The sequence below is a fragment of the Natrix helvetica genome (genome assembly GCF_964273705.1).
Source record: "Natrix helvetica genome assembly, chromosome: 2".
Lineage (NCBI taxonomy): Eukaryota > Metazoa > Chordata > Lepidosauria > Squamata > Natricidae > Natrix > Natrix helvetica.
The window spans coordinates 109,622,951-109,647,294 of NC_138552.1; the positions used below are offsets into that span (position 1 = coordinate 109,622,951).

Below are 24,344 nucleotides of genomic sequence, written 5' to 3' on the forward strand. Positions count from 1 at the left end.
AAATAGATAGATAAGAAGGGGAGGGGGAAGCGCCCAAATTAGTTTCCAACTGTTTTTTCCCCTCTGGTTCATTTGTACCACAAAATTACAAGATATCTATTTGTTTTGTTTGTTAGATATATATTGCTCATGATTTCAAGGCAGCTTTCATAGGGATTTCCCTGCACTTTATTTATACAACAACCTGTGATGTAGTAGACTGAAATGATAAATCATCTAATCTGAATGGAGTTACCTGCATCTCCCTAATCCTAACTCTAGTCTAAACTTTACCCACTGTGTAGTAAACAATTCTGAGAATAACCTTCAAAAGTGTTTATACCAGCAAAGCCACATAAAAATACTCTCTCTGGCTTTGCTGGGACAAAGATTACATTTTTAAAAAATCTGCTTTCCCAGGACAGCAGCTTGTGTCCTTTTATTACATGCAGGTGAAACTCGAAAAATTAGAATATCGTGCAAAAGTTCATTTATTTCAGTGATGCAACTTAAAAGGTTAAACTAATACATGAGATAGACTCATTACATGCAAAGCAAGATAGTTCAAGCTGTGATTTGTCATAATTGTGATGATTATAGTTTACAGCTATAATCGACAACCTCCGAAAATTAGAATATTATATGCATAAATAAAACAAGGATTGTACATAGAACAACATCGGACCTCTGAATAGTATAAGCATGCATACGTACTTAGTAGGTTTAGGTTTATTGGACTTATATGCCGCCCTTCTCCCAAAGGACTCAGGGCAGTGTACAACATAAAAACACATATTACAAAAGTTAAAGATTAAATAGAATATCCAAAAAACCCAATAGACATTTACAATGAGATTTAGAAATTAAATTAAAATTAACAATTAAAATTAATAATTTATTTTATTCAGGCTAGGCCAGCTTGCTGGAAAAGCCAGCTTTTTAGGGTGCGCCGGAAGGACCGGAGGTCAGGAATTATGCGAAGCTCCGGGGGCAGCTCATTTCAAAGGGAAGGCGCTCCCACAGAGAAGGTTCTCCCCTTGGGGGTCGCCAGCTGACACTGCCTGGCCTATGGCACCCTAAGGAGGCCAACTCTGTGGGATCGTACTGGACGGGAGAAGGCTACCGGTGGCAGTAGGTGGTCTCGCAAGTACCCTGGGCCTAAGCCATGGAGCGCTTTAAAGATCATAATTAACACCTTGAATCGCACCCGGAAAACAACCAGCAACCAGGCGGCCGCATTCTGGACCAGCTGAAGCCTCCGGGTGCTCTTCAAGGGCAGCCCCTTGTAAAAAGTGTTACAGTAGTCCAGGCAACTTGGTTTGGGCCCCTTTTGCAGCAATTACTGCCTCAATGTGGCGTGGCATGGAAGCTATCAGCCTGTGGCACTGCTAAGGTGTTATGGAAGACCAGGATGCTTCAATAGCGGCCTTCAGCTCTTCTTCATTGTTCGGTCTCATGTCTCTCATCTTTCTCTTGGCAATGCCCCATAGATTCTCTATGGGGTTCAGGTCAGACGAGTTTGCTGGCCAATCAAGCACAGTAATCCCATGGTCATTGAACCAGATTTTGGTGCTTTTGGCAGTGTGGGCAGGTGCCAAGTCCTGCTGGAAAATGAAGTCAGCATCCCCATAAAGCTCGTCTGCGGAAGGAAGCATGAAGTGCTCCAAAATCTCCTGGTAGACAGCTGTGTTGACCCTGGACTTAATGAAGCACAGTGGACCAACACCAGCAGATGACATGGCTCCCCAAATCAACACAGACTGTGGAAACTTCACACTGGATTTCAAGCATCTTGCAGTGTGTGCCTCAAAAGTTGCTCTCATTAGAAAAGAGGACTTTGGACCACTGAGCAACAGACCAGGTCTGTTTTTCTTTAGCCCAGGTAAGACATTTCTGACATTGTTTGTTGTTCAGGAGCAGCTTGACAAGAGGAATATGACATTTGAAACCCATGTCCAGGATCCGTCTGTGTGTGGTGGCTCTTGATGCATTGACTCCAGCCTTAGTCCACTCCTTGTGAAAGTCCCCAATATTTTGAATGGCCTTTTCCTAACAATCTTCTCCAGGCTACAGTCATCCCTGCTGCTTGTGCACCTTTTTCTCCCACACTTTTCCCTTCCACATAACTTTCTATTAATGTGCTTTGATACAGCACTTTGGGAACATCCAACTTCTTTTGCAATTACCTTTTGAGGCTTTCCCTCCTTATGGAGGGTGTCGATGATGGTTTTCTGCACAACTGTCAGGTCAGCAGTCTTTCCCATGATTGTGATTCCTACTGAACCAGACTGAGAGACCATTTAAAGGCTCAGGAACCCTTTGCAGGTGTTATGGCTTAATTAGCTGATTAGAGTGGGACACTTTGAGCCTAGAATATTGCACCTTTTGACAATATTCTAATTTTCTGAGATTGTGGATTTGGGGTTTTCATGAGCTGTAAGCTATAATCATCACAATTATGACAAATCACGGCTTGAACTATCTTGTTTTGCATGTAATGAGTCTATCTCATATATTAGTTTCACCTTTTAAGTTGCATTACTGAAATAAATGAACTTTTGCACTATATTCTAATTTTTCGAGTTTCACCTGTACTTGAGGTGGAGAGAACACTAAAGAATCTTTTTTGAGTTTTCAGAATTTGGTGGCAGGACTTCAAGATTCTTCCCCAATCCATGTAGATGTGACTGTAACTTGACACCAACAACTGGGAGTAATGAAATAATGAAATCGTCTACTATCCCTATTTGGGGACTTTAATTTTTTTAATAATGATATACAAACATACAACCAACAGGGAAACCAAGATAAAAGTGACTGCATTGTGAAAGGGGGGAAAAACTAGATATGGTGATTACTAAATGTGTGACAGTGCCATTGAACACACTGGACGCAGTTGAACTAATAGTAGCTCTCCCCCCCTCCATACATTCTGCTCCTTTCCTCCTCATCTTTTTAGTTTTAGTTATAATTTTAAAATTTTACAAATAAATTATAAAATTTATAATATAAAACAACGCTATAGAGCAGTGTTTCTCAAACTTGGCGACTTGGCGAGCATAGCTGGCTGGGGAATTCTGGGAGTTGAAGTCCACAGGACTTAAAGTCGCCAGGTTTGAGAAACACTGCTATAGAGCAGTGATGGCGAACCTATGGCACGCGTGCCACAGGTGGCACACGGAGCCATTTGTCAGGGCACGTGAGGCGCTGCCCTGTCAGCTGGCCAGCGCACATGCGCGTGCTTCCCACTGAGTTCACCCTTTTTTAAAGCCATTTTTCGCCTTCCCCAGGCGCCAGAGGCTTTATAGGAGCCTGGGGAGGGCGAAAACAGTCTCCCCCGCCCCCCCCGGAAGCCCTCCGGACAGTCCCTGAAGCCTTTGGAGTGCTCAAAACGATCCTCCGAGCAAACCGGAGGGAGAGCGCCTGTAGTGCGCACATGCGCACTGGGGGTCGCACATTACATTATGGGTGTGGCACGCCCGCACACGACCCCCCTGCGCTCCCCCCACTTATGGCACACGAGCCAAAAAAGGTTCGCCATCGCTGCTATAGAGCATTTCACACCAGAACAACTAGACACAAGAACAGGTTTTTCCCCACACGCCATCACTCTGCTAAGCAAACAATTCCCTCAACACTCAAATTATTCACTAAGTCTGCATTACTATTAATCTTCTCATTGTTCCTATCACCCATCTCCTCCCACTTATGACTGCATCTGTAACTTTGTTGCTTGTATCCTTACGATTTATATTGATTCCTAGTATGATTTGATTGCTTATTTGTACCCCATGACTATCATTAAGTGTACCTTATGATTCTTGACGAATCTTTTCTTTTTATTTACACTGAGCATATACACCAAAGACAAATTCCTTGTGTGTCCAATCACACTTGGCCAATAAAGAATTCTATTCTGTTCTATTCTACTCTGTATGTTTATTGTGATACACAGAAAGAGAGAGAGAGTTTTATTTTAATGCTGTAAAGCCACCCAGAGTCGCCTTGTAGCAAGATGGCCTGCAAACAAATTTAATTTAAAAAAGAAATAAAAGCTCTGTAATTTAACCCATAAACGTGTCAGTGGTGAGGCTGTCTTTAAATTACACTAAAAAGGCTCAAAACCTCACAGACACATTTGGCTTTATATTAATAAAGGTATACAAATGTTAAAAGTACACCTTGCTGTAAGAACTAAATTGCAACATATTTACATATGGCTTATTTATTTCTAATTTTCTGGATGATATTAAAAATATACATTCTGTTTTGCATTTTCCTCACATCAAGGGTTCTCAAAGTATGTGTTTTCATAAGAATCATGAGGAAATCTGGGGGTTATGCACATGTAAATGAGGATGGAAGCCAGAACTTGCTCTCCTTCTTGTGCAAACTGGCTATTAGCCTCCCCAAGCTGGGCTCCAGCTTTGTAGCTACAACTCCTAATGGCGTATGCACCCAAAGCTAAAGTCCCATCAGAATGTGGTCCCTTTTTGCCTAGACAAAGTCAAGATTTTATACAGTTGCCAGCAAATATCAATTCTTTTTAAAAAATGGGATGAAAAACTAGAACAACTAACAGTATAACTTCTGAAAAACAAGCAATATGATTTAGATTCAGATTGATTTGATATAATTTAAACTATGATAGAACCTCTCAACTTTTTACATAAAACATTTTATTTAGAAATAAGCAGTACAGATGGTTAAAATTTAATTATTAAAAGTAAATAGTCTATTTTATTTTTTGCCCATCTTCAAAATCAACACCATCATTTTTATTTATGGAAGTCACACAAAGTCAATTATCATTTTAGTTCATCCTACCACAAACTTTAAATTACTTCAATAGTAAAAGCTATTAGATCTGACACGCAGCAGATGGCAGCAAAATCAACCACATCTTAGTATCTAAAAATTACAAATTCACATTCCTACCAAAGTTGCCAAAGAACTAGGTGTCTGTGACCGTATATTCACCAGGAATTTATGTTGACACAAATTGTTTTTGTTGCTAGTTATCTTTGGCCTCCCAAAGAAGCATCTGTAGCATTATAAAAGTAGGAATACCACCCCCGTTTCCCATTGCTTTTTAGTAGGCTTACGGGCAACAGTCTACAATAAGATGTAACTGGCTCCAATTCTGCTCACTTTTAAGAACATAGAATCATAGGTTTGGAAGAAACATTGGAGACCTTCTAGTACAGGGATCCCCAACCCCCAGTCCGTGGAGTGGCACTGGGCTGCAGCATGCTAGAAACCAGACCATGCAAAAAAGTAAAGCCCCATCCATGGGATGCAGGCAGCACCGTCCGTGGAAAAACCTCTCTCCATGAAACCAGTCCCTGGTGCTCCAAAAGATTGGTGGCCGCTATTCTAGTCCAATCCCCTGCTCAAGGTAGGACCCTTTTACCATCCCAGTCAAATGGTTGTCTAGTCTATTTTTAAAAAATCTCTAATAGGTTGCACCAACAACCTCGAAAGATGAATTGTTCTCACTGTCAGAAGATTTCTCTCTTTAACAAGCCTCCACCCATTATTTCTTGTCCTGCCCTCTGATGCTTTGGAGAATAAGTCAATCCCCTCTTCTCTGTGACAGTACTGGAAGACAGTGAACCTGTCCTCCCCAATCCTTCTCTCCAACACACTATTCATACCTAGCTCCCTCAGCCAGTCATCATATGATTTGATCACCAGACCCTTTATCATCTTTGTTGCTCTTCTCTGCAACTTTCCAGGGTCTCAATATCTGCTAAACTAGGGTTTTTACTTTTGGATGTCTCCCTCAATTAATAGGGAATTACCGGACAAGATGAAGCAACACATTTATTTCAATGCCTCACATCCATGGTTGTGCCTTACGAGCAGATAGTCCATGGAAGCCCTGTTTTCCAAGGTGGCTTCATAAACTTGTCTGAGTTCGTGATTCAGGCCACCCAGTCATGGCTTATGAGATGACATTCAGGCTCTTGGCAATGATGCAAGCCAGGCTCCTAACATTGGGGGTGTAGCGAGTGGCTAATCCTTGGACACTTACCAGGGAAATGGCAAGAGAGACATATTCTACTTTGCTTACTAGAATGATGCAGTAGTCGCAGTCGAGAGCTAGGGATTGGAGGTTCCTTTTCTTCTGGTTTTGGATGTTATTTGATCTTTCTTGTAGGCAAACTTAGTCTCTCCAGTATTCAGTAAGCCTTCATGAGGTACTAGTTTCAGTGAAACTTATTCACCATCCTTCAGATATTCTTCCAATGTTCTTTTTTCCTCCCACTATGTAGTATACATGCCACATTCCACGCCCACCTATTTTCCTCAGCAAGTATAGTTTGTCAATGTCAGTGTATGAATAAAGGACATGAATCAATGTCATTATTTTTCTGGTCTTCCTAGCCAGGATTTTTAGTTCTGCTTGAATCCAGCCCACATTCCAGCTATATATCTAAAGACAGAAGTATATATCTAATTAGTAGTTATTATTAACACCTTAATTAATATGGTTGGTCACACAATAAACCATATATTTAGACTGGATTTGGCATTTTTATCCATCTATCAAGTCAGTTGGCCAGCCATATAAATGTTTATAAATAAATAAACTTCAGATCTCATTTAATTATTATTTTTGTTATGTATTAGATTTGTAACAGGGAAATTACTGAAGGAAAGCAAATGGCCAGACTCAGTATATGGCACAGGGCCATGTTATAGGATCATAGAATCATAGGGCTGAAAGGAACCTTGGAGGTCTTCTAGTCCTTATCTGTGAAATTGCTTTTTCCCCAAGGACATCTACCCATTCTACCAGGTCAGATAGAGTGGGCACACACTCTTAGTCCCTCCCCTAAATATTGTTGTCTGGCAGCCTGTCCTATGGAACACTCCCTGAAGTTCAGCAGGCCTCCATCTTCTTGGTCTTTTGTAAAACTTTGAAGAACTGCCTTTCCCCCACAAGATTAGATGATTGAATATTAGAAGGTTGACTTGGCTTTGTTGCTTTTAAGATTTCAATCTGTTCAATTTTATAGTTTTAGTATGTTTTTATATGTTGTTTTAATTCTTGAATGGAAGTCACTCAGAATTGGTTAGAAAATGGACAGCTATATACTTCAAACAAACAAGTAAACAAATTTGCACTTTCAGATCAATTGTTCAGCTTTATCTTTCAGGCCAGAAAAGTATTTACTTATACAATTTTGGCATGTAAAATCGCAGACTCAAAGCGGCATATTTGCCAAGCCTTGAGAAGCATCTGCCAAAACCCTAGGGAAATCCACTGCCTGTCATTCAGATCACTTAGGTTCCAGTGATCAATGAACTGACCAATTGTTTGATTCTGTATAAAGCATCTTTTCGTCATATTTTTCATCAATAGGTGAAATTCAAATCAAATGAGTTTTCATCCTTTTTTTAAAATTCACTTTCTGATAGTTCTATCTCAAAATGATAGGTTAGTTTTCTAATGCTAGCGACAGCATAAACAATGGAATACTAAGATTCGATGGTCCCCTGTTATTTGTCCTCTGCCCCTGCACAGAGTCCTCACTGGCAACTGTTTGCTCATCAAACAAAATGCAGTGATTGTGTAAATGCTCCAAAAGCTTCAGAGTGAATTCTTCATGCCCTTCCTATAGTAGAAGGCTGAATGTGCAATGTAGAAAAGTTCCTTTGGTGCCCATTTGAGAAAAAAGTTAAATGCTTGTAGGCCACACAGTACATTTTGTACAGCTGTGGTGGTCTGGTGCAATAAAAGTAACCTGGTTCTAAATGTTAATAAAACAAAGGAGAACATTGTAGATTTTAGAAAGAGCAAACATGGTCATACTCCACTCAGTATCAAGGATGCAGCTGTAGAGGTAGTCAACAGTATTAAGTATCTGGGGGTGCCGATAACTAACAATCTGGTCTCTCCATACATCATACTTAGTGAAACATGCAAACCAGTGTATGCATTCCCTGTGTCAGATACAGAGAGCACATCTTTCTACTTCTGTCCTGGCCACTTTTTACAGAGGCACAATTGAGAGCATTTTAATATACTGCATCTGTTTGCTTTGGGGGCTGCAGTGCCTCAGAGAGAAAGTCCATTCAGAGAGTGGTAAGGACAGCCAAGATGATTATAGGAAGCTCGCTTCCTGTCATTCCGGATACTGCTTATAAGCGCTACATGCTTAGAGCTCAAAGCATTGTTAAGAGACCCCACACACCCACTTCACGGTCTGTCTTTGTTGCTGCTCTCTGGGAGGAGGTTTCAAAGTATTTCTAGCAGGACTACCAGATTCTGAACAGCTTTGTTCCCTATGCCATCTGTCTGGTAAACTTGCAAAATTCGTTTTTCTCGTCATGTACATGTATACATCTGGACTAGACTGCTGTTTCTCTGTGTCATATAATATATGTGGGCATATGCATAATTTTGTATTTATTATTTATTTATTTTGCCATGTTTATGTAGTGTATATTGGAGGTGGGGACCCTTTGAGAGCTGTATGTAGTGAAATTTCATTTCAATGTATGCTGATTAGTGTACATTCAAAGTGACAATAAAGTTATTCTTATATATAGACTGGTGGGTGACAAGTTGTGCTTCTTGGTTACTTAAACAGCTATTTCCAATCCAAGAAATTATCCTATGCAGATTGTGGTAATGGGCCCACCAACCCCTTGGCTTGTGAGCATCAAATCATAAACTAGCTGTTTGACCTTTTGATAAAGGTTATAAACTCAGCCAGGGCTAAACTTAGTCCCTTGGTTGTTCTGTAATAGAGGGAATACTGGTTGGGTGATAGGAATCAACTTACATCCTGAGACAGATAAACTTTCTCCAGAATCCCTTGGAATCTACCCTCCACCTGCTTCCCCTCAGCAGCTCTTCAGCTGTTTTCTCTCTATTTTCCATATAGGACAAGAAATAATTGGGTTTCCATTATTATGGCTAAAATATTCAAGTAATCATTTTTAAAATGACCTTTCATCTTATTCACCCATTGCTCAGAATCCTACTTGAAAGTATAAGCACATACAGTAAGAAATTGACTGGATATTATGTGACTGGGAATTTTAAAAATGAAGGCCTTAATTCTTGCTATCAGCTATTGCTGATCTATTTTTAATGATAAATTTGATGGTTTAGAATTCTCAAAAACAACACTGAGCATAATCATTGCTACATAATCATTTTCAAGTGAAGTACTCTTTTAGTCTTTAAAGAGAGGTTATAAATACCTATGATTCAGATCTATGAACACAGGCCTCACTGCATCCACACGAAATATATAAACGCAGAACAACATTATCTCTGTATCTTAAAGGTCCCAGGTCTAAAATGTACCATTTCACATTTTGTCAATGCTGATTGGCCTTGATAAGCATCAAATAGCTTAATCCTTATATAGTTAAGATGACATCTGATCTGCAGTGCAGACATTTATTGGAGTAGCCAGAGGGTAAGTAAGTAGTCCAGTTGGAGATGAATCACATTCAATTTTTTTCGTAACTGAGAAGTACCATTTTGAAATCAAAGTTATAATATGGCCCAAACAGGTCATATATAGGTCACAGAGGTGGAGATTTACTTTCTCCTATCTCTAATCTGCAAACCCATTTATAGTCATGCACATTTCACAACAGCAATGTATCACTATTTTTTAAATTAAACATTACATAAGTAATTTTGAATTATTAGTAATATTTAATTAAACATTACAAATATTGAATTAAATATTTTGGACTAGTGTTGCATATGGCAACTGCTTCCAGGGTACTCTATGCATACAACTTGATCTGAGGAAGAATGGAAAACGAAATTGTAGAAAGTACAACTCAGCATCCAAAATAATTTTGTATTTCAAAAGTAAGCCTGATAATTTACAATTCTATATATGATCTTGCATCATATATGAAATATGGATTTCTCTTAACATAAATATTAACATTCTTGCAGTAAACATTTGTTGAAAGTAGAAAGTACAACTCAGCATCCAAAATAATTTTGTATTTCAAAAGTAAGCCTGATAATTTACAATGCTATATATGATCTTGCATCATATATGAAATATAGATTTCTCTTAACATAAATATTAACATTCTTGCAGTAAACATTTGTTGAATCATAGATGATCTTTAATAGTTTGAATATAATTTATTGTAACTTTTTAATCTTATTTTAAGGTTTATATTATTACTGTAGATATTTATATATTGTTTGGCTGTTAACAACAACCTGGAGTTTTCAAAATATATTTGGTTAAAACTAATGAAATATTTAAAATTGTAACCTAATTATATAGTGCTTCTAAATTCCCTGTTTATTCACTATGTGTATTTTTCTTTCCTTTCCTCATTTTTTTTAATTAAAATGTAATAAAAAGTAATGTATTACCAGGAGAAACTTTGGCTTCTACGCATTTTGATTGCTTGCTTTGAGGCATAATTTCTGGTGATCTGCTAGAGTGATACTCCTACCACTTACTCCTGCTTAACATAAAACATGCCTGCATCCCCGCATCTCATGATTTCTATCACAGCAATATACCTCCTTGGGCTGTGGACTACCAGAGGCTGCTAAGGCAATATCCATGGCCTTTGTAGCCAACTCCAATTTTATTGTGCAAAGGGGGTAAAATTGCAGATTCAATTGATCCGTGCAGCTCAATGTAATGAGAAGGCGGGATTTCCGCCCTCACATTCCTCCAGTAGAGGAGGAACTTCAGTTTTTTTCTCCTTATTAGACATGCTGCTCGCGCTCAAGTAAAGAAAAGGCTGGAGAAGGGAGGGACTTTGTTGGGTCAATGAGCAATCCGAGTAGCCTTTGCAGGAGGAATGCAGAAAACTAGTGAGAAAAGGCCTCAGTTGGGGGAGGGAGAGTTGTCCTGAATAAACATGAGTAAAAGCACATTGCAATGTCCAGAATTAATCTGCAACTCAGAAATATATCTAGGATTTATACGGGTTGAGCTATTCTCCGAAAGGCTCTTTCAAATACACACATTTGCTTCTAAACACACAAACTTTGTATTTCATGATTGAGTGGTCCTTAGGCATGTGAGGAAACAAATGAAACAAAATGTAACAGATGGTCTGATACCAGTTGTTACACGGATTTGCCTAATAATGCAACCCTTATGCAGTTACATGGGACACTTAACCCAATGCTTCTGCATTGGACTGCTTTTTAAGAGTGCTTTGAGCAGAAGTAATTTTTAGCACAGTTATAAATATACCTCCTCTTGTGAGATGTACCGAAATGTAGCCTGGAGATATAAGAGTCTCCCTCTGATAACAGATTATGCCTTGACTTGTAAAGCCAGGCCAATTCTTTTGTTTGGGATGGGAGAAAAGAGTTGGAGGGAAGGCTATTCTTTTCAACTTATAATGGGTCTGTCTTGGAAGGCTATGCTTCACCTCTGTTACTATTTCAATTATGGCAACACATTTCCTCTTTGGGCTGGGCGGAGAAAAAGGAAAAGAGCTGCAATTGAAGTAATTTTGTGGTTTCTCCTACTAATCTCAGTACAAATATTTTTTTACTGCATTGTACAGGGTTACAAGGCAGGTTCATCCAATAATGAGCTAAATTATGTTGGTGAAATTACAGAATCAGAATTTTGACATCCTTCTTGATTTTTCTGCACAGAATACTCAGTTCTAGAGCAATCAAATGATAGTCAAGTTTATACTGTATAAGCAATCAACCAAAATGTATATGATTTAGATTAAGCCTATCCTTTGAACATAGACATTAACACTTTACTAAAATGGTTTATGGCTTAGATATGGGTTGTGTGAATTTAGCCATTCTGTGTTTTGAGGTATTACCCTTATACTTAAAAAATAGGCCTTGAATCATCCATTCCCAATGCAACTCATCTTTCAAGTTGTCTAAACTTTCAGCAATTTTGGAAGAAGCTCCAACATTTTGGCTGCTAAAGATTTCAAGCTAGAATTGATTCATAGTATTTTGATCTATAGGATTGATTTAATTGCTTGTTTTATTTCATGAATCATTTTTTGGGGGAAATGATACATATCAAACCATGTTTCATAAAAGCAACTCTAGTTATTGCTGCAACGAGTCAGACATTCCTAAGAATCTTGTAGATTGTAGGGGAGATAGCTTCTGATTCCTGCATTAAACTGTTTCTGAATATGTGGGTTTTGTTTTATGATCACAACTAATACAGGGATTGGAATTATTACAGGAGAATAATGTTTTTCTAATTCCAGCATTCTCTCAACAGTGGTTGACTGAGTATCTTTGAACAAGCAGAGCATGAAGGAATGCAATTTATTTCATGCTAGTTTTCCCTAAACCATACTCACAGAATAAGCTAGGTTTGTAATGGCTTTGGCTTACTATATCGTGTTAACCCAATCAATAGTGGGTTGCAGTACTTACAACGTAGTTAAACTCAAACCACGACTTAATACGTTGCATGAACCTGGTGAGAACAAGATTCGTCCTTTGAGCCTGGCAAACGCACAAGGCTTAGGAAACGGCTTTGATTCCAAAGTACTTTGTCGAGAGTGCAAAATGCAGCAGGTGCCAAACTCGGAGTAACTGATTGATAAATCACCAGCCGCCATAACAAAAGTGATCCATTTGGCATGGCGATTCGGGTCAAACAAAGCGTTTTGGGGAGTTGGGGAGGCCACCGAGCGAAGGCTTGTGGCGGGGGAGAACAAAGAGTCTTTCTCTGAGCCGGACGGGCTGTATCTCCAGCGGGAAATGGCGCTGGGCTTGGGGATCTCCATTAGCCTCCCCTCCGCCGCCCCTTCGCGCTCTGATTCGGCGTTGGCGCCGGAGGTCGGGCCTCGTCATTACCATACGGGGCTGTATAAAGGGCAGAGCCGAGGGGGCCTCTCTTCTCACTTCCTCACTGCACTGCGGAGCTGAGTAAGGTCAGGACCTCTCGGGTAAGCGCTCCCTTTGAACGGGGGGAGCCCCAGGTATTGCAACTTTGCCGGGCGGGCGGTGGGCAGTGGTGGGGCCGCTCGAGAGACGCAAGCCAAGAACGCTGTGGTGAAGGGGGGCGGCGGCCGGGTACCGTCCCACGCAAAAGACCCGGCTTGGGCCTCGTTGCTGTAGGCCGGCTGGGAAGGGGGGCGCTTATAGAGCTTAGTCGGTGCCTGACGAGACTGAACTGGAAGCGGCGTCTTGCATTGTGGAGGGGTGGGAGCCGCAGCCGCGGAACCAGGATGCGCGACTCCGGGGCCGAGTTTTCGGCTCCGTTGAGCGGGGAGGGCGGGAACAAAAGTTTCGAGGAAGCTTACAGGTGTGTGGGGGGGGTGGGGGGGAAGGAATATTCCAGAAAGGCAACTGCGACCCTCGCCCCCGCCCCAAACTCTCGCAGGTGTGGAAGGCGTCGCAGGCCGCCCCTCCCAGTCGGCGGTCTCCTTCCTTTCCCTTCCGCGAGGCTTCTTACTTCGTCTGCCGGCCGTGAGGCGCCGCGTCTCTCTCTCTCTCTCTTTCTCTCTCAGAAGGGGGGAAAGTTTTCGCGGGCGAAGGGCGAGAAACGGGTTTTTAGGACCGGTGTCCATCGGCTCCGCCATAGTTGAAAGCCTGCATGAACCTGGAGGCGGGGGGAGAAGGGAAGGTTTGAACTTTCTGGGAGCGGCTGATGAAGTTGGCGTCCTCTTTCCCTAGGAACGGTTTTTCCAGCGGAGAAGATGGTGAAAATTGGTATCAACGGGTGAGTCGGAGGGGGCGGACGTGCAGCGAGTCTGCCTATGCATGGCAGGGAGCGAGGGAGGGGCAAGCCTCGCCTGGGAGCTTGAATAACTTTTCCGGCCAATAGGGGGACTCTGGGGTGGGGATAGGCCAGTATGGCTGTCCAGCCTGAGCTTCTTGCAGACCTTGGGAGGCTCCAACGGGAGCTTCCAGCCCCAGCATTCCTTTCCTTTCCAAGGACATCTAGAAGTCATCCCGACCCCACCCCCCTTTCCAGCAGCTGTTTCTCTACTCCCAACAGGAGCTGCTTGTGTCTTTCTTGGCACTCTTTCTCACTCAAGTGGCACCCTGTATAAATTTTTAAGGCTGCCATCTTTAGCCTTTTTATTTCAACGTGCTCTGGGGCAGCCAAAGCACATGGAGCAGGCTTGCAGCCACCATGGGTACAGGAAACCCCGGACTGACTCATTTTCCTAAACGTTAATTGCTGAGTCATTCCCATCAGGAAGCTACAATAGTTCTCTGATCTTCTCTCTATTGCTTTTAATTCTATATACTTTTCCCCCTGATACCTTTACATGCTGCAAACGCAGAGCATCTCGCAATATCTGCAGGGAGGATTATATATCCTGAAGGGCCTATTAAGAATGTGACCTCCTTGCTCTTCTTAGCAGCCAAAAACTGTAACCAGATAACTCCAGCTGAGTATCAGAGAGGACTGGCTCTAAAGTTAGTGTTTGACCTTTCAGTAGCAGGATGAGGGGGGTGTAAAGAAGGGAGTTTCAAGTAGCATTCCCCAGGAAAGACCAAATGGGAAGATGCAACTCAAGTTCTGCCTAAGATACTTGTGTATAAAGACTGATAATGAAATAACAGGAACTGATTTTAAGAGGTTGACAGGATAAAATTTCTTGGCAGACGTTTGGGTGTTTTCCCTGAAAACCCTCTAGTCTTGAATTTCAGAGATAAGAAACCCTGAAGCATAACTCTTACAGGCTTTCCATAAGGCAGCCTTGTACAGCCGTAAAACTGTAAAAGCTTCAGTTCCCCATTATTTTGGTAGTCATAAAAATCTGTAATTTTGAAAGCACACTCACTCAGCAAACATTTTAAATTTTTGCTGATTTAAGAGGGAAATCCTTTCCAAACTTCAACCTGTATGGTAATTTCAATATGTGTTAATGCTGCATTATTTTGCAGAGAAAAAACAGGTTTGGGGGAGGGAGGGGAGTTATTCAGGTTCCTGCAAGGATGCTCTTTGTTTCAAATGCAAAGTGGTCACATGATCCTCTAAAGCCACATACTGTTTTAAGGATCACATCCCTGCCCTCCCATCCTCCATTTTCTCATTGGCCCCTTACCTCTGCAAAGAAATTGAGAAAAACTTTCTGAGCTGTATCAAACAGTCTTAATTCTGGTACTGGTAGGTCATTGCTCTATAAGCCTGGTGAGTGTCTCCATTGGAATTCTGTAATTGGCTTAAGAGTAGAACAAATCAAACATTGAACTCAGGCGGTATATTTCAAGGACAGTTGTGCAGTATGTCCATAGGGAAGTTTTGCTGCAATTTAAAATACCAGAGAGAAGGCTCAAATAGACATTTGGTATTAAAGCAGAAAGTCTGCCCTGAATAAAGGCCCTTTGCTCAGAACTAGATCAAAGTTTGGGGAATAAACTAGAAATAGTTATAGGGTATCTTAAGTGTTTTGTAATACAATTTTCGTCCTTATTTTGCATAGCCACTGCAAATAAATTATGTTAATGGTTCAGATCTTCTGCAGGACACCATGTTAATTTGTCTAATGTTTACTACTCTATTTATAGGCCACCTGATCAGGTAGTTATTTCAGTCTGTTTCTTTTCCTATCCAAAAAGGTGGTCCTTGGTGCTTCCTCAAACTGCTTTTCTGCTCTTCCCTAAATGTTGAGCTGAATTAGTTCTCTTAACCCAGGGGTGTCGAAATGGCGGCCTGAGGGCTGGATGCGTCACATGCAGGCCACGCCCAACCCAGCTCTGCAAAGGGAAAAAAAACATTGATACATCATGTAATGGCAACGTGACGCTGCAAGTTTGACACCCATGTCTTCACCCATTCTGGAAATAACAGTTATTATATTTTTCTTCCTTCCTTTAGTTTTGGTCGTATTGGCCGTCTGGTCACCAGAGCAGCAGTCCTGTCTGATAAGGTCCAAATTGTTGCCATCAATGACCCATTCATTGACCTGAATTACATGGTAATAATCCTGAGTTTGTCTGCTTTTTAAAGCGAAGCAATTTACACTCGATCGTAGAAACATTCATATGTCAACAAATAACACTCTCCTCGGATGTTCTAGAAACTAGTCCCAGTAAGCTACATTGAGTTAATGTTGTGTGTCTTAATTTCAGGTGTACATGTTTAAATATGACTCTACTCATGGCCGCTTCCGTGGCAATGTCCAGGCTGAGAATGGAAAACTTGTCATCAATGGACATGCCGTCGCTGTTTACCAAGAGTGAGTAACATCCCCTCCATTCAGGTTTTCTTTACTTGTCTAGTTTATTTCTTGCTTGCAGAGTCTAAACTGGTCCTTCTCTCTTCTTGCCAGGCGTGATCCTGCAAACATTAAGTGGGGTGAGGCTGGTGCTGACTATGTTGTGGAATCAACTGGTGTTTTCACCACCACAGAGAAAGCTAGTGTAAGTATCTGTTACAGGAGGAAGGAGCATTGTATACATTTTTGCTGTAAAGAGAGGTAGGCTCTGATACTGATGGAAAATCTGGATGCCATCTGGATTCATAAAGTGTTTTGTATTCTTTTTTTGTGCAAGGTGTGGGACACGATTTTGCAATATTTAATGTGTTATGTACATATGTTCAAAATTCCTATCTCCTGGGGAGGAAGTAGATCCATTGATGAAGTGCTATGGTGAAACACTATTTTTGGCATTTGGACATGGCCGCTTTAAATTATTTATCTGCTTAGCGGCCTGAACTGTGAGATGGGTGGCAAATAAATTTTATAAATAAAAAATGATCAAACATTTCCATCATACTATATGGGAAAAGAATTTACATAATAACGTGTGACTAGATTCGTCTTAAGACTGTTGCTTGCTGTCCAGTCCTGGATTATTTGTATTTTTTAAAATATGAGGTAAAATGTTGTTCTTTTTCCCTTACAGGCTCACTTGAAGGGTGGTGCTAAACGTGTTATAATATCCGCCCCATCAGCTGATGCTCCCATGTTTGTGATGGGTGTCAATCATGAGAAATACGACAAATCTTTGAAAGTTGTCAGGTGACTATAGGGGAAAGCAAGGGGGAGGGAAGCGAGGCTGTATTGCCAGAATAACATGGGTCTTCTAAAATGGTGCATGTCGATCCATTGAGTGCTTCTTCCCCTTTTTTTTCTCCAGCAATGCTTCTTGTACCACCAACTGCCTGGCACCACTAGCCAAAGTCATCCATGACAACTATGGCATTGTGGAAGGTCTTATGGTATGTGAATTGCATAAGTCCTAGGTAGTTCCTCTGTTTCTCCCAACACTTAAAATAATTCAGAATTTTGTTGCATACTGGTGAAATGTTAAACCGGAATGGTGATCATGTGTGCAAATTCTTCCTGTGGTACTTGGAATAAATATTCAACTTTAGGTGGTATAAACGGTCTATCCTGCTCCTCCTATTCCAGACAACAGTTCATGCCGTCACAGCCACACAAAAGACTGTGGATGGCCCTTCTGGGAAGATGTGGAGAGATGGCAGAGGAGCAGCTCAGAATATCATCCCAGCATCCACAGGTGCAGCCAAGGCTGTAGGCAAAGTCATTCCTGATCTGAATGGGTAAGCCTTCCTGAGCACAAAGTGCAAATGTTTGCTTCATAGGCCAAAACAAGGACTATTTATATCTTAACCTGAATCTTTTCCTACCTTCACAGGAAGCTCACAGGGATGGCTTTCCGTGTCCCAACTCCAAATGTTTCTGTTGTGGACTTAACATGCCGCTTAGAGAAACCAGTGAGTATTCCCATAGTAGTTCTGAGCCTGCTTTACTACTTGTACAAGACTAAGGTTCAAAAATCTAGATCAGCAAAGATTCAGAAAACTCATGTAATGGTTAATCAATGCTTAGCAGTCCAAATCTGATGGTCCTTACTTTTCTAGGTTTTGGGGTATTTGTTCAAACCCAGTTATTGGGAAATGCTGCTCTTAACGTATTTGCAATCAAGTTCTTTGTAACTTAAGTTAGGAGTGGAGAATTTGTGATTCTCGCAATTTTGAACATGCTTTTAGCCAAGTCTGTTTGAATGGTAGCAGATATTGGCAAGAATGAATTGACCATCAGCTTGCTACACAATAGGAAATTGGCATAATTCAATTATTTAATACTTCTGTCTCCCTCACTTGCTTTCTTAGGCGAAGTATGATGATATTAAGAAAGTTGTGAAGGCAGCTTCTGAAGGCCCAATGAAGGGTTTTCTGGGATACACAGAGGATCAGGTAAACTGAACATTTTTGATGATAAAAAATAACTATCAGGTCCATTAGAGTGCTTTGTAACAATTGTAGACATAACTGTAGGTAATCATAAAATATGCTTTTTCTACTCTGCCTTCAACAAGTAAAATGTGGCCATCTAGTACAGCCAACCATTCCATCTAGGTTCATTTGATTTGGCTCATAAATATACATGGAGGTTGTATTTCAAGACTTTGCTCTTCAATGCTTATCTTCATGGATTGTAACATCTACTTCTTCTCCCCCAAGGTGGTCTCATCTGACTTCAATGGCGATACCCGCTCTTCCATCTTTGATGCAGCTGCTGGCATTGCTCTCAATGATCATTTTGTCAAGTTGATCTCCTGGTAAGTGATGGAAGGGGGTAGATGATGGCTGTTAGTTAGCTTATTGGATTTGGGAAGAGGTGGAGGTGCAACTTTTTATATTCTGCAGAACAGCAGAGGTGGGATTATGTGGTGGCAAGCAATGGCCTCATGCCGCTCTTTTTGCTACTGCTATTTTTCTCAAAACTCAAAAGAAACCTTTCTTTCTTAGGTATGATAATGAATTTGGATACAGCAATCGTGTGGTAGACCTGATGGTTTACATGGCATCTAAGGAGTAAAGACTGTTCGGTTTTCTTTTTCTTACGACTTGGCTCTGTATTTTGCAGTTAGAGGCGCTTTGTTCCATCTGCCTCTGAGGAAGTAGAGAGGCTGGAAGAAACGTGAATGTTTCAGTAACATCTCCCCTCTTAATAAAGACATCACTGTATCAAACAATTTCTTCTATTGTGTGACAATATTGGGACTGAGGTTGTAAATACAAAAGGAGGTTTTCCTAAGGTTAAGATCTACATTTTGCAGTACACCGACAACACATTTGCAGGCCTCCAGGGTGCAGCTGCCATATGAAAATGCCTTACTTTACCTAGTATTACAATTATGAGGAATCCTTTTTTAATCCTGGAGTTTGGCTTCATTAGGGAAATACATTTGGCACAGGCCTTTTTATCCCTTCTAGAATCCATTTTAAAAAGCATTGCTTTTCAACTTGCATAAATTTAACCAATACTTTTGTGTTACATACCTGTAAAATATATGAATAGTTATGATCTCTCACTTTAGCTCAGAATCATCAGCCTATTCCCAAAGTATTAAAATAACTGAAACTTGTGCAGGCTTGTTCCCTTCCTCAATCCTGAATAGCTATGCACGAGTAAGCAGTTTTATTGCACTACCTGTAGCTCAGACTTGTCAGTTTTTAATTTTCCCTCACTTCCTTCCCACTGTGGACTGAACTAAGGATATATGGGATGACTAATGCATTCTGTTCCTGCAGAACTGTATGGAGTTAGGAAATGCAAATGCTATTCAGATTACATGAACCTGGGCAAGCTGAAACAAGCTATACACTTCCTGTAGCAGTGGATTTAATGATCTATACATTTTCATATGCAAACGAGTGACACATTTTGTGGAGAAAAATCCTTGTGGAGGAAATTTTATATTCTGAGATCCCTTTGACCTGCCAGAGGAAGGCAGCAATACTGCTGGGTTGTGAGAAGGACCTTGAACTTCCTAGCTGTAGCCCTGGCCCTGTTTCCTGCCCAGATACATAACAAAGCTGCTGTTGTCATCTGTTATGGAAGAATGAACATACTTTTGAGTTGGTTTCCCTGCTACCTCTCATCTACTCATGTGAGATGAGCTCCCCCAGTCTGCACAACCTGCAAACCTTGAGTATGATCCTGATGGTGGCAATAAAGATGAACGAAGAAGAAAAATCTGCCTGCCTATCTGGAGTCCCTTCATGTACCAGAAAGGGATTACAATGTGAGCACTTGGAGTCTGGAAGTAAAAACACAAGATTTGTATTTTTCATGAATAATAAATATCAATTTAATAATAGTTTGCTGACATTGTAAAACCATGAGAAAGTTAGTTTTAAAATTCCATGCGTCCAATTATAAATATGGTGGGGGGGAGCTAAATCATTGACAATGTAAAATGCGTTCTAATGCAGAATTTAATTGCCTTGGAAGTCATTTCTGCCAAAAAGAAAGGAATAACTTTAGCATTTTTTACCCATCATGCCTGGTACCTTGCTTTGAGTCAGTATTGTGTTGACACCTAGTGACTGACTGGACATGATCCTGCAGTTTTCTTGGAACTCGTGGTCTTTTGGAGAAACCCATTCCTATTTCTTTTTAAAATATAGTCCCTTCGGGGAGAGGGGGCGGTTTATAAATTTAATAAACTAAACTAAACTAAATAAGAATTCTATAGAATAAAATCAATTTAAATTTAGAAGTGAAGTATAGAAAAAAAGAAAAAGACAGAAAATAATAAATAATAAAGTGACTTCCGATCTTAACAGCAGTTACATTTTACCCTCTCTAAGTTAACAATGTAATATCCTTTCCATTCTCTCCCCTTTCTAATATTCAAATCCATAAATCTCCAATATTTTTTCGGCAAAAAGATCCGTAAGAGGTTCCCAGTCACTAATAACTGTAAATGATCTTTTAAGAAAACTAATTTTTCCATCTTTGGTAGTTTCATTTTCACCAATTCCTTTGTTGTATTTCTGGTTTTTTTCTACCGTATTTCTAATCCTAGTAAAGAGTTGTGTCATGATTAAGAAGACCTTTTTGTTCCAATGAAGAATTATATTTTTATTTATTCCTACCTTTATTATTTTTACAAATAACTCAAGGTAGCAAACATCGGACAGTCTTCCATGCAATCATACTTGACCTACATGTGTAAGTAACCTGTTCATAAGTTTCAAGTAACGCCAGGCCTTCATTACAATTTCTGTTTTAAAGCAATATATGTAATTACCGAACATAACTACTTTAGGATGGCTGAAGATTTTAGCTATGACTCTGTAGCTACTACCATGGAGGTTAACTTTTTTTAAAAAAAATTGTTGCTCTTGCCTTTTTTTCTCAGCCTAGGCAGCCCTTCTGCTCTCTTGTGAGCTGGTATTTTGTCTAGCTTGTGATTTGTTGAAGGTTAAACCACTAATAATTTCTAGGAGCAAAAAAAATTAAAATGGTAAATTCTATGACTTATCACCCTTCCCTCCTCTCATAGGCAAGAATGCAAGAAATGTTATATAAATAGCAGTAAGAGGCATCTGCCCCCTTGGAAAAGGGACACAATAAAGCAGTGTACAAATACAGATATTAAATTAACTGGTTAGGAATAACTGGCTACCCATTTGGGAGACAGTAAAGTTAACATCACTGAGCTCCAAACCTTGAAGGCAATCACAAACCAGCACATCTCTACTCCATTTAACAATTTTTATTGGAATGCAAGCACCAAACTGCACCAAGTTACTTTAACTCCTTTAGCTTCAGCTGAGAATCCTCTAGATGGCTCTCCAGGGCAATGAAATGTGATTTAATATGCTGGCAGTGATTGCAAGACTGGTGAATCCAGTGTTCCTGGAGTTTTCTGTTTTCTGCAATTTATATATATATATATATAAATTGCAGAAAACAGAAAACTCCATATATATATATATTCCCCACCTGCACTGTAGATAAGGGAAAGGCACATCATTTATGCCTCCAAACCAGGTTTGCTCTAGCAATGGCATTTCCCAACCCAGCGAATGCTGCAGCAGCATGTTGAACGTGTGAGGTTCTGTGTGAGTTTTGGCTGGAAGAGGGAGAAATGTGGAGCAGAAAGGGCTGCAAAGAAAGGACATGCAGGCTCATCTTAGAACATTTTTTTAAAATCAGCATTTATGCCCTGAAGTGAATCCTTCCATTCTGTCAAAGATGAAGAAGCTTCTTAGTTGAGGAGCGAAACGTGTTCAAAGAAAAAACAAGAACGTCCAGTTGTCTCTTGAAAAAAAGCACCTTTGGGACACCCTGAAGTGACAGGACACTATACACTATATTGCCAGAAGTATTCGCTCACCCATCCAAATAATCAGAATTGGGTGTTCCAATCACTTCCATGGCCACAGGTATATAAAACCAAGTACCTAGGCATGCAGACTGTTTTTACAGACATTTGTGAAAGAAGGGGTGGCTCTCAAGAGCTCAGTGAATTCCAGCGTGGAACTGTGATAGGATGCCACCTGTGCAACAAATCCAGTCGTGAAGTTTCCTCGCTCCTAAATATTCCAGAGTCAACTGTCAGCTGTATTATAAGAATGTGGAAGTGTTTGGGAACAAAAGCAACTCAGCCATGAAGTGGTAGGCCACGTAAACTCGCCCAACGTCAGTGTGTGACCTCACAAATGCGCTTCTGGAAGAATGGTCAAAAATTCCCATAAACACACTCCTAAACCTTGTGGACAGCCTTCCCAGAAGACTTGAAGCTGTTATAGCTGCAAAGGATGGACCGACGTCATACTGAACCCCATGGATTAGGAATGGGATGTCACAGTAAGTTCATATGCGAGGAAAGGCAGGTGAGCGAATACTTTTGGCAATATAGTGTATGTGGGGTTGCAACACACTTTTTATTGCAAGGTAAAGATTGGTATAGTACTATGATGGCGAACCTATGGCACACGTGCCAGAGGTGGCACACAGAGCCCTCTCTGTGGGCACGTGCACCATCACCAGCTGCTCTTCTGGATTATCTTCGCGCAATATTGAAAAGGTGAAGAAACACTGCAAGGTGAAGAGATAATTAAGAAGTTACTAGACTAGTGATGGCAGGCACACTGGAGTCCTGGAAACTCGAAGACCAGCTGGCCGGCGTACATGTCTGCACCAGAAACCAGAAGACCAGGTGTCCAGTGTACATATGCGGACCGGCCAGCTGGTCTTAGAGTTTCCAGGGCTCTGGCGCGCATGCGCACACGCATGCACATTCTGGTTTGGGCGCTCGGTGCCGAAAAGGTTTGCCATCACTGGTATACTATGAAGTAGAACCTTACAATTGCAGATTCTATTGCTTTTAAGAACTACCACAAGAGCTTGTGGTTAGATGCCTTAGAACAGTGGTTCTCAACCTTCTCAATGTCGCGACTCTTTAATACAGTTCCTCATGTTGTGGTGACCCCCAACCATAAAATTGGTGTCTCAGTTCCTAAGACCATCAAAAATATGTGTTTTCCGATGGTCTTAGGCGACCCCTGTGAAAGGGTCGTTCGACCCCCAAAGGTGTCCCGACCCACAGGTTGAGAACCACTGCATTAGAAGATTTTAAATAAACTCCTTAGATGTATGAAATGAACTAGTTTCTCTTTTTTAATGATGTTCCAAACACGAACAATGATTCTCAGTGAAGATTAACTATTGTGAAAAATATTTTAAACATGATTCGGGGTGAGTGATGGGCCTAAGTAAAACCAAGTTAACAATTTTAGGTGTAGCTGCACTTTCTGGCACAGGGCACCATGAGCAACAGTTGACATTTGGACACTTGAACAAAGCTAACTCATGAAGTACGGAGACCAGGGAGGTCTCCCAGTAGCAAGCTGGATTAGTATAAAAATCTGGCAAAAAGCTCTTAGCTGCTTCAGCAAACGCAAATCTGTATCTGCAACATGGCTTCCAATCTGTTCAAAAAGAAGTTCTGCTAGAGGGAAAATTGCAAACAGAAAATAAAGACATTCCGACCTGTCTGATAGCGGATGAGAGCTGAGAGTGAAAAGATCTTTCAACACTTCAGAGATGTGAAAAGAGCCATTTAGACAGCCCAACTTTCATTTGAACCCATCTAGAGAAGAGTTACTACTTCATTGGGTATCGGATACACTGTCAACATGCCTTTGCTCTGACAATGTTCTTCCTCTCAGTGTTCATCTTGAAACACAAGACTTAATTTTGTGCTTTATGATCTGCAGCCCTGGAAATTGTAAAACTCGTCAGGCGTGTCTCCCAACTCTTATTGTTTTGGACCAAACACAACTAGATCACTTAGTCTCTTCTCCTCGGGTTTAGCTTCCATTCCTTGAATTAACTTCCAATCATTATGTATCTCAAAATCTTTCTTAAAGTTTAATGCTCAGAATTAGAAAGAAGTACTCCAGGTGAAGCCTGACCAATTAATGTAGTGGAATTAGTGCTGTCCTTAGGAAGTTTCCTGCACCTTTAAAACAACTACAGAAAATAGATGTAGCATGAGTTAGCAGAAGAACTCTGCACCACTCCTGCAGGAGGAGGAATGGCAGAACCCGGGGCAGAGTTAAAAGAGAGATCAGCCTGGAATCTCTACATAGGCACAACAGAACTAAATC

General features: G+C 40.7%; 1 protein-coding gene across 1 annotated transcript; it reads left to right on the plus strand.

Annotated features, from left to right (window-relative positions):
• Positions 1-12,778: 12,778 nt before the first annotated feature.
• Positions 12,779-18,910, plus strand: GAPDH (glyceraldehyde-3-phosphate dehydrogenase). The gene is made up of 12 exons (XM_081941918.1): positions 12,779-12,891; positions 13,622-13,667; positions 15,780-15,879; positions 16,034-16,140; positions 16,234-16,324; positions 16,811-16,926; positions 17,045-17,126; positions 17,320-17,471; positions 17,567-17,645; positions 18,045-18,128; positions 18,396-18,493; positions 18,684-18,910. Exons 2-12 carry the CDS (start codon positions 13,645-13,647, stop codon positions 18,751-18,753), a joined length of 1,002 nt encoding a protein of 333 aa, XP_081798044.1. The 5' UTR covers positions 12,779-12,891; positions 13,622-13,644; the 3' UTR covers positions 18,754-18,910.
• The last annotated feature ends 5,434 nt before the right edge of the window (positions 18,911-24,344 follow it).

Excerpts from the sequence above, each read along its gene's own strand:
- GAPDH (XM_081941918.1), top strand. The coding sequence starts at position 13,645 with ATGGTGAAAATTGGTATCAACGG. Across the intron at positions 18,129-18,395 it reads TGGGATACACAGAGGATCAG|GTGGTCTCATCTGACTTCAA; the intron begins GTAAACTGAACA and ends TTCTCCCCCAAG. Across the intron at positions 18,494-18,683 it reads TTTGTCAAGTTGATCTCCTG|GTATGATAATGAATTTGGAT; the intron begins GTAAGTGATGGA and ends TTTCTTTCTTAG.